This window comes from Caenorhabditis elegans, chromosome I, assembly GCF_000002985.6.
Source record: "Caenorhabditis elegans chromosome I".
NCBI classification, from domain to species: domain Eukaryota; kingdom Metazoa; phylum Nematoda; class Chromadorea; order Rhabditida; family Rhabditidae; genus Caenorhabditis; species Caenorhabditis elegans.
Window position 1 is genome coordinate 8439374 of NC_003279.8, and position 15383 is coordinate 8454756.

General features: G+C 36.1%; 4 protein-coding genes and 2 non-coding genes across 7 annotated transcripts; 2 read left to right on the forward strand and 4 right to left on the reverse strand.

Annotated features, from left to right (window-relative positions):
- Positions 1–597: 597 nt before the first annotated feature.
- F10D11.3 (BAG domain-containing protein) lies at positions 598–1115 on the reverse strand. Its single transcript, NM_059891.3, has 3 exons — positions 1032–1115; positions 896–985; positions 598–819 (listed from the first exon to the last, which is right to left on the reverse strand). The coding sequence occupies exons 1-3, from the start codon at positions 1095–1097 to the stop codon at positions 655–657; spliced, it is 321 nt and encodes a 106-aa protein (NP_492292.2). The 5' UTR covers positions 1098–1115; the 3' UTR covers positions 598–654.
- A 1054-nt stretch (positions 1116–2169) lies between these two features.
- On the reverse strand, positions 2170–3079 carry F10D11.4 (uncharacterized protein). Its single transcript, NM_059892.2, has 3 exons — positions 2886–3079; positions 2504–2704; positions 2170–2459 (listed from the first exon to the last, which is right to left on the reverse strand). Exons 1-3 carry the CDS (start codon positions 2958–2960, stop codon positions 2229–2231), a joined length of 507 nt encoding a protein of 168 aa, NP_492293.1. The 5' UTR covers positions 2961–3079; the 3' UTR covers positions 2170–2228.
- Positions 3080–3321: 242 nt separating this feature from the next.
- F10D11.5 (PDZ domain-containing protein) lies at positions 3322–5596 on the reverse strand. The gene is made up of 7 exons (NM_059893.4): positions 5436–5596; positions 4802–5383; positions 4366–4520; positions 4195–4319; positions 4048–4151; positions 3515–3994; positions 3322–3463 (listed from the first exon to the last, which is right to left on the reverse strand). Exons 1-7 carry the CDS (start codon positions 5556–5558, stop codon positions 3353–3355), a joined length of 1680 nt encoding a protein of 559 aa, NP_492294.1. The 5' UTR covers positions 5559–5596; the 3' UTR covers positions 3322–3352.
- A 377-nt stretch (positions 5597–5973) lies between these two features.
- On the reverse strand, positions 5974–11628 carry F10D11.6 (the record flags this gene model as incomplete). 2 transcript variants are annotated; one of them, NM_001263848.3, is made up of 10 exons in its annotated part: positions 5974–6550; positions 6837–7075; positions 7125–7256; positions 7458–8136; positions 8420–8818; positions 9176–9355; positions 9410–9638; positions 10005–10126; positions 11273–11438; positions 11485–11628. In NM_001263848.3, 10 exons carry the CDS (start codon positions 11619–11621, stop codon positions 6380–6382), a joined length of 2454 nt encoding a protein of 817 aa, NP_001250777.1. The 2 variants fall into 2 exon arrangements, with proteins under 2 accessions (NP_001250777.1, NP_001250778.1); NM_001263849.3 differs by lacking the exons at positions 10005–10126; positions 11273–11438; positions 11485–11628 and having other exon boundaries at positions 6380–6550; positions 9410–9484.
- A 34-nt stretch (positions 11629–11662) lies between these two features.
- Positions 11663–11881, forward strand: F10D11.8. The gene has a single exon (NR_050307.1). It is a non-coding gene; the product is annotated as an Unclassified non-coding RNA F10D11.8 (non-coding RNA).
- An 898-nt stretch (positions 11882–12779) lies between these two features.
- Positions 12780–12939, forward strand: F10D11.7. The gene has a single exon (NR_050308.1). It is a non-coding gene; the product is annotated as an Unclassified non-coding RNA F10D11.7 (non-coding RNA).
- The last annotated feature ends 2444 nt before the right edge of the window (positions 12940–15383 follow it).

Below are 15383 nucleotides of genomic sequence, written 5' to 3' on the forward strand. Positions count from 1 at the left end.
TAAAGCACACATCACAACAACGTAATCCCTACACTAAGCCCAGCTCATCCAAAAAACTGCACCCCTACCGTACCACTCCACTACAGTCCCCCGATAATAAAGCGTTTTTCTCCATTTATTCATTAGAGTTTAGAGTTTACTCAACATACTCGGCATTTGGAGGCAACTTCCTGCCAAATTATGGCAACTTCCTGCCAAATTTTGCTTGTTTCCAACTTCCTGCCAAATTTTGGCAACTTATTTTAGTGGCACTAAATAAGTTGCCAGGTTGTTGGCAGGAAGTTGCCAAAGTGTGGCAGGAAGTTGCCTCTGAATGCCGAGTAGGCTTTCAATTGAATCAATTTTTTTAATCTAAGTTCCTATAGCACCTTCAGAATATTCCCTAGTGAAATTCAGTTTTGCGGCTGCAGCAAAAAAGGAAGTCAGATGTTAAAACAAAAAGGAAAAAATAATACATTGGAGAAAAAGCTTGCTGAAAAACTAAAATGGACGTTGAAACTTCGAATCTTGTTGAGAAAATCGCCGGCCAATCAGCGACGTTGGCCAGTTCAATTACTCATCGCTGATTGACCAAAAACAGAAAATATTAAATGAAAACTTCAGATACTCATTTATTGTCCACATAAACAAATAGACATTCTTACAACAAGTTCATTATTCTTCTTCTTTCTTTTCAGCCACCTTGTTCTCGTCCGTAATCTTGGGAGTATTCGTCATATTTGATGTGGAAATAACCTTCTGAGCAGCCGATTTCTTTTCTTTATCCAACTTTGTCTTATCCTTATTGATCTTGCGACGCTTCTTGGTACGCAAAGATCTCTTAAACAATACAATTGCTTAGGAAAAATATCCATTTCAAAATTTTATCAATAATTGATTTTAAAATTGAACTCACATCCTTTTCCAATGCATCCACCCGCCCATTCATTAGCTTATATTGCTCTCTATCTTCATTTCTCATTTGCACAATTTCTTTGTAAAGATCCTAAAACTTCCGTGTTACTCAACAAAAATAAAAATTGAAAACCTACCCGAATCTGTCCAATCAAAAGTCGAATAGACTCTCGATCATCCGGTCCTCCGACAACCATAGCCATTTTTACGAGAAGAAATACATTTTTTGATTGATGAGGGAGGGGAGGAGGACGTGAAAAAACATAGTAAAATAAGGACAAAAGCTACGTGTTGATTAATTTAATTTAAATAATTTTTAAAAATTCGAACCTTCTTAAGAAATTCAAGCGACACTTGGGAGTCTGATCCAACTGTACATCTTACAAAGAATACTGATGTTTATTTTACATTCAGACCACCCCTTTTACTGGTTTGTTTTGGAATTCATCGTCTAGTTCAGCAGCTACACCAAACATTTCCGGGGCATCCTTCAAAAAGGATATCAATTTAAAAATGCTTTGGTTCAGAAAAACTCATTAAGAGTGCCTGAAAGATGCAGAAATTTTTAATGAAATAACTACACTTTTCTCAAAAGTAATCCATCCAAAATATCAATCCTACAAACATTTATGTTTGACCAATGCCAAAAGTTTCGCATGTGCCTATTTGAAAGGAAAAGAACAACTGAATTAAAAATGTTAATAACTTCTGAGAAGATATTTCTGAAGGTGATACTTAAGATTTTGTTACATTGGAAGAAAAATTACAAATCTACTTTTTCATGGAATCAGGGAATCTTAGCATTTTTGGACACGGACGATGGTCGCAAAATATTAGATGATTTTTATGCGAAGAAGAGGAAGACTGAAGAAAATGATTCTGAAAACGAGACTGAAGCAGGTGAAATGGACAAGCCAACTCAACTGCCTGTTCATAAAAAGTCACGAGTAGGCCAAGAAGAAACATCGAGAGAACTTGGAAGCAGGAAGCGTAGGAAGGATACGGATGATACAACTATGGTTAGTGGTTTGGAGTTTTGAATGACTAGATCGTATCAAGTAACACCGAACATGCATAATTGGAAACCGAACATGTTTACGAAGCATAGGAGTTCCTTGAAAGTTTTCGACCCCGGTGGATAAGAAACTCATGAAATGATACTGGATGTCCTACTGCCCAACTTTATGTTCACGTGGATATTGATAACTATTGTCTTGTGTTCCTATCACGTCTCCCAGAGAGCGTAATAAATTATTATTATTATTAATTATTATTCATACCAATTAACTTTATTTGCAAAGGAAAATGTGAAAAAGAGTAATCAGTAGGCACTTTCAGACTTCTACCTTCTCCATACTTCCCTCCTTTGATTTTTTCTTCTTTTGCCGTCTTGATTCTTTCTTCTTGGTTTCAACTTCATCGTCATGCGATTCCAAGTCCGTCTTCGGATTTTCCTCTTCTTGCTCTTTCTTCGCAATTTTCAGATTCTTTATAAGAGGTTCATTGTTATCCGGTTTGTCTTCCTTCTTCACTTCTTTTTCCACTTTTTCGTCAGGTTTCTTGTCCTAAGAATCGAAATAAGAAACGTAAAACAATTCTAAACTGTTACCTTCTCCTTTTTCTTCGACCTTTCCTTCTTCTTACTCAACACCTTGATCAGCGACTTTTTCTTCTTATGCGAAATCGGTTTCTTAATTTCTTCCACAGATTTATCAGCAGACGGCAGTTTTTTATTCTTCGAGTTGGATTCATCAATCGACATTTGTGATGGTGCTGCAGGTTTTGGTGGTGTTTCCTGGACATTTTGGACCTGAAATGAAACAAATATTTGAACTCCAAACTCTCCTTTAACCTATTGAAAACATGAAGTCTTCATTTTTTTTAGAGTGTGACGTCATGAAAGTTTTGAGAGTGACATCACACAGTTATTGATACGCCACACTTCAAAAAAGAACTCGCTACGTTTTTCAAAACTGTTTTATAAAACTAACCTTTGAAGTCTCTGAAAGCGAGTCTGGTGGTGGTGGGGGCGAAGGATCCTTTTTATTGTTGGCACAGAGCAACATGAGAATCGATGTGAACAGAAGGATTACTGTAGCGGAAAGTATCTGCGATAAGCATTCGCTTAATAATTCGATTTCTAATCGAATCATGAGATCGAAAATTATAAAGTATTATATGGAAATGATTCATTTTTGTTTTTTTCGTGGGGTTTGTGTGGTCTCGGGTTGAATTTTACATTTATAAGTATTCACGTGAACTTCTAATTTTTGATTCACAAAGTGTTTACCAACGTCTCTCATGCCATTTTTTCATTATTTTACACATTTATCATGCCTACACTCTTTTTTTAAATTCTAAACTCAATTGAATCAAAATATTGTGATTTTATTTTTCCATAGTTATATTTTTTGAATAGCATATGATCATCGTGGAAAAACATTTATTGGCTCACTAATCAGTTGAATTTATTTTTAATAAATGCCACGATGCCAGATCTTGGGTCGCACTTCTTGAGCTCTTCATCTTCCGAAATATCAGATGTTATCTTCGACGTTTCCGGTTGTTCCTGGAATTGATTTGTTGGAAAGTTTAAAAAAATGTGAAAAAATGAACTTACAACAAAACTGATTGTAGTCTGATGCTCCGGTGTTTGTCCTTTCTCTTGCTTGTACTTAAAAATGCTACGTTTTCTTGGAGTATTTGGTGATGGAGGAACAGCAACATGCAAGTCGGCAGCTTCTGTTGGTCCATTCATCACAGACGTTGGAGGTTCAACTTGGGAAACTTGTGGAGCCATGGACAATGTTTTGACTGAAAGGCTTTGCGAATTTAGAGACAATACTGGTGGCAGTGCATTAGAAGTTGTTGAAGGGACGAGCACAGAAGATGTTGATCCAACCGGAACGATTATAGTTTTGTTCGGCAGAGCTTGTGGAGGACTGTGAGCCACTGGGGTATTTGTAACAGGCGATGACAAGGCTTTAGCAGACACCAACTGGGTTTGATGATTCACAACAAATGGAGGATATTCGTAGGGCTTCGCATTCTCGAATGGAGGCTTAAGGATTAGAAGGGACTTTCCTTTTTCACAAGGCGCCTGCAAGTACAAGTATAAATATGGGTTATGATAGTTTGATTCAATTGACACACCTCCTCGAAATCCTGCTTCACCCATTGCTGCAAAAATGTGAGCTCCCGTAGAGCAATCTCAAGAGCATCGGCTTCCAGAGGAAGGTTGTTAGTCTCGTCGGTGACTGCAAACAACAGATTTCTAAAATTTTTAAAAATATTCTTTACCTTTTCTTTCTAACTTGTTACCCTTCTCCACGCCACATGCATAATTTGCAAATTTTCCTGAAAGTTCCGCATCGACACTTGGCGCTGGTGAGCTACGTGCTCCAATAGGTCGGCATGCGATAATTCTGAAATTATTTTGAGGAAACTGAGAATTAGTTGAAGTCCACTTACTCAGCAAATCCCTTAGTCTTGAATGATTTCTTAATCGAATCATATGCGTGTCTTCTGAGACTTTTCTTGGGTTTTCCAATTAAAAATTCATCGTTGATGGCTAAGATTTGATCTCCAACAAGTAGAGCGTGGCAAATCGGAGTTTTGGCACGGATCTGCAAAAATCGATTTAGAAAGGAATCATATTGCTTATTTTATTTTAATTATCTTTGTTCTGAATTTTTTGGATGTATCATTTGTATGTGTATTTTTTACTTTCTTTTAAAATTACTTTCACGTCTCCTGGAGAGCATAAATAAAAAAAAAAAATTAAATACCGTATTTCCTCTATTAGTCTTGCGGGTCAATCTAAAAATGCCTTGCATGCAAGACTAATAGAGGTAATACGGTATTCTGCTAATGTTTTTTTTAATTCTTAATTCTTAATTCAACTTACATGCTGTACTAGAACCCTCTTCTTATCCGAGTATAACTTCAATCCTCCTGTTCCATTGCTACAGTATACATGGACCATAAAATATTGCAATCGTTCATCTGTTTGAGGAAGTATTCTTTCCAGTTGAATGTTTGTCAAACATTTAATATTCCACACTCGGTTGACTGTCAAATTCACTGATCTTGCTGGCTTTGACTGAATCTCATGCTCAAGATCTTCTATGCACCATATCGGAGTTGAATCGACACCTGAGATTTGATCACCAGGCATCAAACTTGTCAAGAAACTTCTTCCAACTTTCGTGATGATCATATTTCGATTGACAATAACAAAATGCAAAAAAATTGGCCAACTTAGGTGATCGATAAACACGACAACTGGTGCGTAGTGAGTTGGCGGCGGCTCTGGGACAGTGACTTTTGGCTCAGAAGTGGACACTTTTGGAGATGATGGATCAGCTGGATTTATACGAACAGTAGTATCTGTTGGCTCCTCCACTGTAGCTTGATCGTTATTCATCTCTATAGTGAAGACTTCTGATATTTGCTCAGAGAGTTGTTCCATACTACCTCTCTTCTTGAGCTGAAAACATAATTTTAAGATAAAAGTTGTAAAGAATGTTTCTGCCACATACCTTGTTCCGTGGAGAATTTTTGAGTGGTATCGCTTCAGCTGATGGTTTTTTGTTATTATTTTTGTTACCATTCTTCTGTTTCTTCGCTTTCCCGCTTTCTTTTATATTTTCAGCGCTCGACATTTTCTCGAAGTGTGAAGCTGATTTAGAAGATTATTCTCATAGAATATAGAAATAATTCAAATTCGGAAAAAGTGAAGGGTGATGTGGAATCAACACGTCAACAAATTAAATTGTAACATGGTGAAAAGCAAGGGCTGAGTCGCGCGAGATAAAAACTGTATTAATTAAAAATATATAGATTAATAGTTTCTATCTGCGATTAAAAACTAACTAACTACGAACCTACTACGAACAAATCCTAAGCTAGAAAACTAATGAAAACCTAAATTCCTATCTTCCTATCGTCTATAACGGAAAGACCAAAAACTGATTTCAACTTAAACTAACAGTTTTTTTTCAAGAGCATACACTACGATATGCATCTAATCTTATCTTTTGACAAACCCAGAGGCTAAACTTCTATTTGAAAACTTAGGGAAGATTACATGAATGTTTTATTGATTATTCATAAAAAATGAAAGAACAAACAAAAATAGGTCATTTCAGCGCTAGCCAGAGTTTTAGAAAAATATTATAATGATTTTGGGTTCTTTATTTCCAAAAATACAAGGTGAGCAATCAACTAATAGTACAATTATTAGAAGAAAAAATTAAGGAATAAATGAGAATTGAGCAATTTGAGGGAGGGAATGGACGGAAAATAACTTATTTTCGAAGAAAACTTTGATCTCGTTATATACAGCTACATAATTGAAAGATTGAAATAGAGAAGAGGCACTATTTTAAAGCAAAAGAACAGTGGATCATCAACAAAAAAGAGAAGGAAATGGCCGAATTTGGGAAATAAACAAAAGTGTATGAAAGTAGAATAGCTAAAACTTCTAACATCCACCTCCACCAGCTCCAAGGAGTGATGGGGAAATTGTAAAGTCTGTGGCAATGTGAAGTCCATGTTCAACAATATGAACATCTGGATTGATAATTCCGATTGGGAGTGGTAGATTTTGTGGAATTGAAATGGCTATTCCCTTTTGGAGTCCATCATTAGCAACCTATAAATAAATATTTTAAAAATGGTTTTTTTCCAGTAACCATTTTTGAAGACTTAAACGATGTTCCCTTACAACGGCTGAAAATGACTAAATAGCGTAGTTAAAAAATATCAGTTAAAAAACGATTTTTGAAAAGTTTCAGTCAAAGTTTTGGTTTTGGTACATCACCAAATTAAAAAAAATAATATGGGCTTTCTATCTAATTTCGATCATTGTTGCAATTTTTCAATCAAAACTCATTGTCAAGCTTTCAATAATTATAAGATAATCTTTAGATTTTTCTAACCTTCTGCAACAATTCCTTTCCAAGATTTCCCAAATTATCGAGTGCATCTTGTGGAAGCCCAAGTGTTCCAGTTCTATCGGAAAGATGAAGCTGTGTAATTTCAGCAGTTCCGGAGAGTCGTCCTCCTCCAATTCGGACAGTCAACACTACAGTGGCAGCAATTGTGATTGTTCCAACTTTCGTGTTTGTCTGATCAATGTAGATATCAGCATCAGCAATCAAATCGAGTGTAACCATTCCTGAATAACAATAAAAGGGGTTGTAATCATTAAAATAAAATTACTTTACCTCCTTTAGCAGAAGAAAGAATGACAGATGGAGCACGAACAGTTCTGATTTGAACGGCAATTTTCTGGTTTGGATATTTTTCACGGACAGCTGGAAGGATATCTCCAAAACAGATTCCGAGGTCGGCAAGTCCTGAAAAAAATTATGTAATGAAAATGTTGGTATGATTTTTCAGTTGAATTCATACTGAATTTTTGAAACCAAAAAAAAGATCTTTAAAAATTTTATGTACTGCAACTCTGGTGCAGTTAAATGTTGACCTGAGGCCACCAGGTAGATAAATAAGGAATTTAAAATTGCAATAGTTTTCCTCTATAATACATTCACACTTACCAGCAGTGTCTTCTTGGCGTCTTCTTCTTGAATCTCTCTTTCTCTTTGTTCTCAACTTTGTCGTTTCATTTGTAGCTGCCACAATTGCTGGGCTTGATGTATGGCTTGCAACGTGTCTACTTGGTCTGATTGACATAACAAACGTGGCATTTGAATGAACTCCTCTTCTCAATCGATATTTTGCTTTTTCCTTTGCCAATCGTCTTCTTCTTCGAGCTTCTTCTTCGTCTAATTCCACTTCAGTAGCCTCCAAATCATCTTCATCATCTGAGCAAGTAGTCTTCAAAAGTTCTCCAATCTTTGGGGTCTCTGGTCCAATTCGGAATGATAAAAATTGTTTGCGATGAAGCCAGTAGAAGAGGGAATTAACAGTGTAATCAGTTACAATAAACTCAGCCATTTGACCTCCATAATATGGGAATTGAGTTGGGAATGGTCCGAATGGTGTTCCACCTTGTCCGTATGGAGAGAATTCCCCAGTCAAATCAATTGAATAATCATTAGAAGTTGCATAAGATTGAATATATTGAAGAGAAAGATACAAATCGTTTAGTTTGCTCATGTCGAGATGACCAGCAATTTGGCGAAGGAAAGATGCTGGATCATCACCACCTCCACCAGCTGCAGAGCATTTTGAGCAATCTGGAGGAGGTTGAACTGCAACTGGGCCTCCAGCAATCTGAAAATTACTTAATTGCTGAATAAACTGTATTTTCAGTATTATTCTTGCATTCCAAGCAGGCCTGAATCCGAAAAAGAAAGTTCTGAAACTTGTTTTTCGAACAGAATATTTATCATTACCGCTTGGACCGCATTACAGTTTATCTAAGTTTCAGCCCTAAAAGAATGACAAATATATCAGAATTTCAATGAAATATGTATGATCTGACATCAAGGAAGTGCAAGATTATTAGATTCATCAAGATTATCAAATGAAGTAAAAAAATATTTTCAAAACTTACAGTTGGTGGTGGTGGATATTTTGGTCGAGCTCCAATGTTAGTGTATGTAGCAACTTGTGCTCCTTGTCCTCCAGCCTGATATTGTCCAACTCCAGCAGCTCTGATAGTTGCTGCATACATCCGTTGTCTTCCGATTCCTTGTGGAAGTACCAAGTGTTGAGTAATATTTTGTCCGATTGTGCTTCTTGGATAGCGAAGAGCCTGAAGTTGCTGGAGAGTTCTGACAGCGGCAGCTCTGCGAGCACCCTCGGAGTAGGCGGTTGTTGGAATTTGTGGGGCTGGTGCAGATCCCCCGGCGATTGGAGCTGCTGGAAGAGCAGCTGGAGCTGGAGCAGATTGGGATGATTGCGAATTTGTTGATGGAATGAATACTGGCTGCTTTGGACACGTTGATGGGCACTGAATAGGTAATAGTTTGGAACAAGGAATTGTTTTAAACATCGAACAATTTCAAATTTTGAATAATTTCCAGACATTTTTAAATTTGTAAAATGTATGTTCTTATTTTTCATATAAAAATTTTTTTTCTTGTGTTTTCTTTACATTTTTTTAAATAATTTTTCTGATTACTCGATATTCAAAAGTCAAAAAGAAAACTCTTTTTTTTTTTAATTTTCAGAAAAACACAAAACAAAATAATGGACTTTTTTCAACTAAAAAAAATCTTTGAAAAATGAGTTCCATTTGGAGAAAAATATACATTTATGTTTTAAAACATTTCCCAAAGTACGTTCTAAAATCTGAAAATGAACATACAGTTCCACCTCCTCCTCCACCAAGTCCGAGAGCTCCTCCAAACAAGGAGATCATTTGTTGAAGAGCAACAGTTTGTGGAAGAGCTCCAAGTTTCGAGTTAATCTTTTCATTGATAATAGTTGGAAGTTGACCACAAACTTGTCCAGGAATCATTTGACGAACTTGGTTTGAGATTTGACTCTAAAAATAACACGGAGTTAACACTGAGAGAGTAACTTTCTGTAAATTACTCACTCTGAACTGACTATTAACAATATCTCCAACAAGTCCTCCATTCTCAATGTATGCATCAGCATAACCAATTTGCATATCACATGACAAAAGACGAACATAAGGTCCTCGTGGACCTCTTTCAATTGCCAACTGGACAGTGATAGTAGCTTGGTGAATGTTTAATTGAACAATTCCAGACAGGGCAATTGGAAGAAGTACAACGATTTGTCCACCCAAGTTTCCAGTCACTCTACAAGTTCAGTATTAGCTGATTTGTTAATTTGACTTATTGATTTATCTTCTTTTTTTTTTAATGCCGAGCCGCCATTGGACATTGGACATTTCATTTAGCGTTTCAAAGTTTGAAAAAGGGAAAAACCGATTAAAAAATTTTAAAAAAAGTTTGAACATTATATAAGCATTCATGTTAGGAAATTCGTCCAATTGGAGACATTTTAAGTAGTCTAATAAACCATGAAAGCCAGAAATGTTAATTCCTTTTGGAGCTACTAATTAAAAAAAACCACGTTGATTTGGTTTTCCAAACCCACAAAATCAGGGTAAAGTAATTTATTAATAAGTTAGACATGCTAAGAATATTTCAAAAATCACTTACCCCAAGTCAACATTCTGCACTTGAAGAACAATTCTGTTTGGTGGAGCTGGATACAGGACAACTCTCTGTGGGCATCTGTAACGGGAGACGTACAAGTTGTAAATGTTGACACATCCTTGCACCTGAAAACAAAATTTTGGAAATTTAATTCAGTTTTCTATATTTAAAGACGACTTCATAGATGCAAACTTTCGAGAACGAGTAATGAGGTTTTATACTAATATTTAAAAAAAACGAGTCCACTTTGAAATGTATCTATAGAATAAGCCTAAAACAATTTTCATATTAATTATTGATCTGACTGATCTTCTCGATCATTGAACCCTTGTCACATAATCTTCCCTCTCTTCCTTTCGAAAATACTATTCAAAAATAACACAAAAGCATCGGGCCTAAAATGATTTCAGAACAAGTTTCTTTGCCATTGTATCTCTTCCGCCCCTGTCCGACCTGTTACGTAATCTTTCCTTTTTCGGCGTCTTTTCCCCTACACTGACTGCATGTATATTCAATGAAAAGCCGATAAGATGAAACCTTATGCCCGAAAGGGCCAAGAGATTAAATTTAATTGAGATATGATGAATGAAAACGAGGTGATTAGGTGATAAAATTCACGAATTCCTGTTCTTGTGGGTATCGAGTATTACGTAACCATGAAATTTATGAGATGATCAAGGAAAAAAAGAGAAGAAGCTGTGTATTACGGTAGTTTAGAGGATGTGAGAGAAATGGAAATGTGAGAAAGAAGCAGTAAAAAGTGTAAATTACGGTTGGAAAATGGAACATTATGAAGGAAAAGTACAGTTGGAAATTTAGAAAAACGATTTTAAACTATAATTAAACTAGTTTAACTTTTATTTTTTACTACTTTGATATTTTATGAACAAACAGCATTCATATAAAAATGTTTTATTTCAATTAGAAAGTCCAAGTTTTCCAGTTTTCAATATGAGTTCCCTCGCATGCAGTGCCTCCATTTTTTTAAATGACTAGTTATTCGCTTTCTTAATAGATTTTCTTGTTTTTTTTGGATTTACTGTTGTTTGAATAAAAAAATTAAAGTGAATATCTCAAAAATCAATAAAAAATCATGAATAGTTGTAAAATTGTGAAATATGGAGGCAATGCAAGTGTGCTTCATTGTACAGAGCTTTCACAAAATCATGGGAGTTCAACTTTATATTTGGCTAAATATGACAGTTACGTTGAAAAGACAGAATTGCTATATACAAACCTCGTGTATATTTTCAATTTTCAAATTAACTTACCATTGGGATACATTGAGAAATTGGAGGAATGCGAGCCTTCTTGATTTCAGTATTCAAGATTCCACCGACAAGAGTGCTAGCATATTGGAAAGCTCTGGAATTCAAACGAGCACGCAGCCCTGGGTATCCACGCTGTCCTTGAAGTAGAATCGGGTTGAAATCGGGTCTGAAAATGAACGTTTATGATATGACACCGATATCAGAGGTTTTACCCAGATGAAAATGATCCGCCACCTCCTTGAACAGCTGATGATGGTCCGACACCTCCTGCTCCACCGACAGGCCCTCCAGCATAACCGCCGGATTGAACTGTGCCTATCAAAAGGCAAACTGCTATTAATTGCAGCATCTGATGGATCCCGTACCCCCGAAAGTTCTGAAAGTTAGAAAATGAGAAGGGATGGAGGAATGAATGAAAAGAGTAAATTCAGTCCCAAAGCTGAAACGGTGAGAATTGAGAACAATAGAAGTAGCAAAATCATGGGCTAGGGCACCAGAATATGTGTAACTTCATCGTTCTCTCTTTAATGAAAAACCAGTTAATGAATGAATATACAGCCACTTTGGCTTGTCACTGAGAAATAGAGAAACAGAAACAAGGGGGACAATGGAAATATGATGATTCTCGAGAGAATAGAGGCTTGTTACGTAAGATGGAACAAAAACACTTGGCAAAAGAGATGAAGAGTGAAACTGATGATGAGATATTAAACTTTGCAAATGCTTCTAGATTGATTTGTCGAAAAATCTTTGCTGCGTACTCTAACTAAGGACAGGGCTTACACTCTTAAGAATTTGGTAGTCGACTAATGAAAGTAGGAATGGTCATAAGCATCTGGATGAGTAGAGTTTGATCAGAGTTTTATATAACAGGGTGCCAAACTTGATAAATGAAATGAAAATGAGAAAAAATTAAGAAATATACCTAATCAAAAGTTAGTTCCCACTACGGGTTCCACCATAACATGCCAAAAAAGTTACATTGCTCAGTACTTTAGAGGGTATGTTGACAACTAAAGTATCAACTCATAGGATTTGAGCATTCCAAGAAAACAGATTTTAGTAAAACTCAGATGTGATTAACCTGGTCTCGACATTTGTTAAGTGTTTTTGCAAAAGTGTGTGCGCTATTAAACAAGTACCGTAACTTCCCGCCCCTCGTTGCTTGCGGATCGTCCTCGGTTAATGAGGTGTTAGAAATTAGAGTAATCTTTAAAGGCGCAAGCTTTTTTTGCATTTAACAAATATTTTTCGTGTCGAGTCCGGATGCTGTAATTTTTGGGGGACCCCACAAAACGTGGTATCTAGGTAGCATTAGAACATTGAATGTTGATCATAAATAATTGTAGACTTCAAGAATGAAATAAAGATGACTTTTGCCCTTCTTAACAAACAAGACAATTATCAGAAAACTTATCAGTAGCTCTAGAAATAAATAAATTATAAGTATGCACAAAGCATGCTGATCAGCATAAACGACGGAATGAAGAAGATTAAACTATGTATAAAAAAAGAAAAAAAGAAAACCGCAATTTTGCATCGTCAAAAGCAGGTATTTTGTGACGATGGCGCAATGCAAAAAAATGGAGTAGGCGGTGGCGGAGGGGGCAGAAGTGAATTGATTGATCATCAGAAGACGAACGGCAAAGTGAAAGTATAGAAGGACGGAAGAAGGAGGGAAAAAGACGATGATTCAATTGTTTTCATGCTGTCAACGTGTTAGGGATCCGGAAGAGATTCACTCCGTTTCACTTTCCAGCGTTGGAATGAGAAAGTGTTTACCTAAGCTTTGATGCGACGATGTACTGGTAATAGTTGTCTGGATTCAAGGCATATAGGATATTATATGGATTGTAGACTACAACTTGTACACAAGTGAGAAAACTGTAATCTAATGTTATTATTCTCTGTTAGATTGGCTTAGGCTGCATGAGAGACTATCTGAAAATATAAGAAAGCTAATCTTGAAAATTGCGTAGTTATCAGCTTGGTGCAACCGTAAAATATCACAGCATGTGTTATGAGGGATTAGGTGCGGTTGAAAGATTTTATCCGAATAAGATCCTTACAAAAATTATCTTCTCTGGAGCCTGTTGAAGCGGGTAAATTTTGATATGAAAATGTTTCAGTGCACTTTGTCATTACTTTTGAAACGGAGTGAATAAACATTCTTGAAGCTTTTTGGGAATGATCACGTTTGGTGAGATCTTTTAGATTTTTCCAAAAATAAATCAAATAGCTACCCGATTGTTCACCTACGTCTAGAATCCCTTAAAGTTATGAAAAAGGAAGACTCAACGAATTTTGGAGCAACTTTATGGGTCTCGAAAATGGTGAGATTCTGAACGTTGAAAAGTTTTTAGTTAATCTATTTGAAAAGATTGAAATTGATTAATTATCAACTGAATTCCTTGATGTGATCATTGTAAACAGATGTTCATTGTCAAGACAAAAAAATGAAGAGTCAGTGAAAGAAAGGTTAAAAACAACTAGAGAAATGTGTGTAGACTACAGTTATAACTGGTCAGAGTTCAGAAACTAGTTGAGATGGTTTCAATTTTGAATTTTTCAAAAGACACTTGAAGGAAACGAAAATTGTTTTTAAGAACGAAATGTTCTGGAAAAAACACACTATTTAAACTTACAGTTTCGGAAAATTACCAGCAGAAAAGAAGTTTTCAATTAATAACAAGTTATGAAACTGAAGTGAGAAGTCCCTTGGAATATAAATATTTATACTATTTTTCCTGAAATTTTGTTTTGATAGGTTTTATTTTGATATATTCAATAAATCATCTGGAACGACTCTTCGGAACTATCCAATTTTCTTTTTTAGAATAAACTTAAAAGTTGAATCCTAATTAAATTAAATACATTAGGCTCATGTAATTAAAAAAAAAACAAAAATTAGTGTGAGTTTCCCAGCATATACAATTCTAGAGACTCTCTGTTTGAGAATTCGACAAATTCGAGAGTTTTTGAAAATTGCCTAGCTGGAAAATATTCGGAAATTCGACGGTCGCAAGAGCGTGCACAGTGTGGACACTGAGACCCACACATGTCCTCTTGTGCTCACTGAGACATTACGGGCACAACGTAAATTTACTGTGTATGCTGAAGTTGCAAAAATTCGGATTGCCGATTCAAAGATCAGTAACCCTACTAAGAAAAAAAAAATCAAACCATCAAATTAAGGCAGATTTCTCCCCTTTTATCCTGATTTAAACATCACACAAGTTTTTTGCAAGAATGATGAGGCTGCTTCGTTTTGCAAAATTCTTATTGAACTTTAGATATTTTTATAAATAATGATATGATAAGTGACATGTGTAAGAATCATGAAATCATGGCAATCCACTATATGTAGGTGTTAGGAGTTAAATGACAATGATGGTTTTTACGCAACACCGAACGCTTCTATCTCTTCTTTTTCATAGATATCGCAACATAAACATGCGCAGTGGGGGGAGAGAGTGGATGGCATCTGATATCATGAGTTGATCGGTTGCCAGAAAAGGAAGAGAGAGAGAGAGATGAAAGGGGGATATAAATGAAAACTAGGCAGATACATTCAGAAAGGGGGCAGAAGCTTGTCGGTTGGGGACTGTATGTGTGTGTGTGTGTGTGTGAACTTGAGTCCCTCTTCCTTTAGCTTCTCCGCCTCGTCGTTTCCAGATGGCATTGGTAAGAAATGAGAGAGTGAAAGTATGAGAGGGTGGCAGAGAAGCAGAGATACCGGTTTTGGCACTGGTGGCCTCGTAGACAGAAGCTTTTTGGGGTTGTAGAAGAAGGAGAAAAAGCGATACATATTTGTATTAGATTTGGTGTGTGGCATGATGACACAGGAAAGTGAGGGTTTTTGGAACCTATTACACGTACCGATGGTGTAATCGTGTATGTAGCCGCTGCTATTATTGAAAAGATCTGATCAAGATTCTTGAACAATGAGTCAAGGTTCGAAAGGTCGTTCGGGTGTAATACTATGATGCTAGTGAAGAAGCTGTCTGCATATTGTAGTGTGACTAATTACGTTCTTCATATCATAGGGGTAAGGAGTCGTAGGTCACAAAAACTATAAACTGCATTACGTACATTACAAAATTTCAAAATT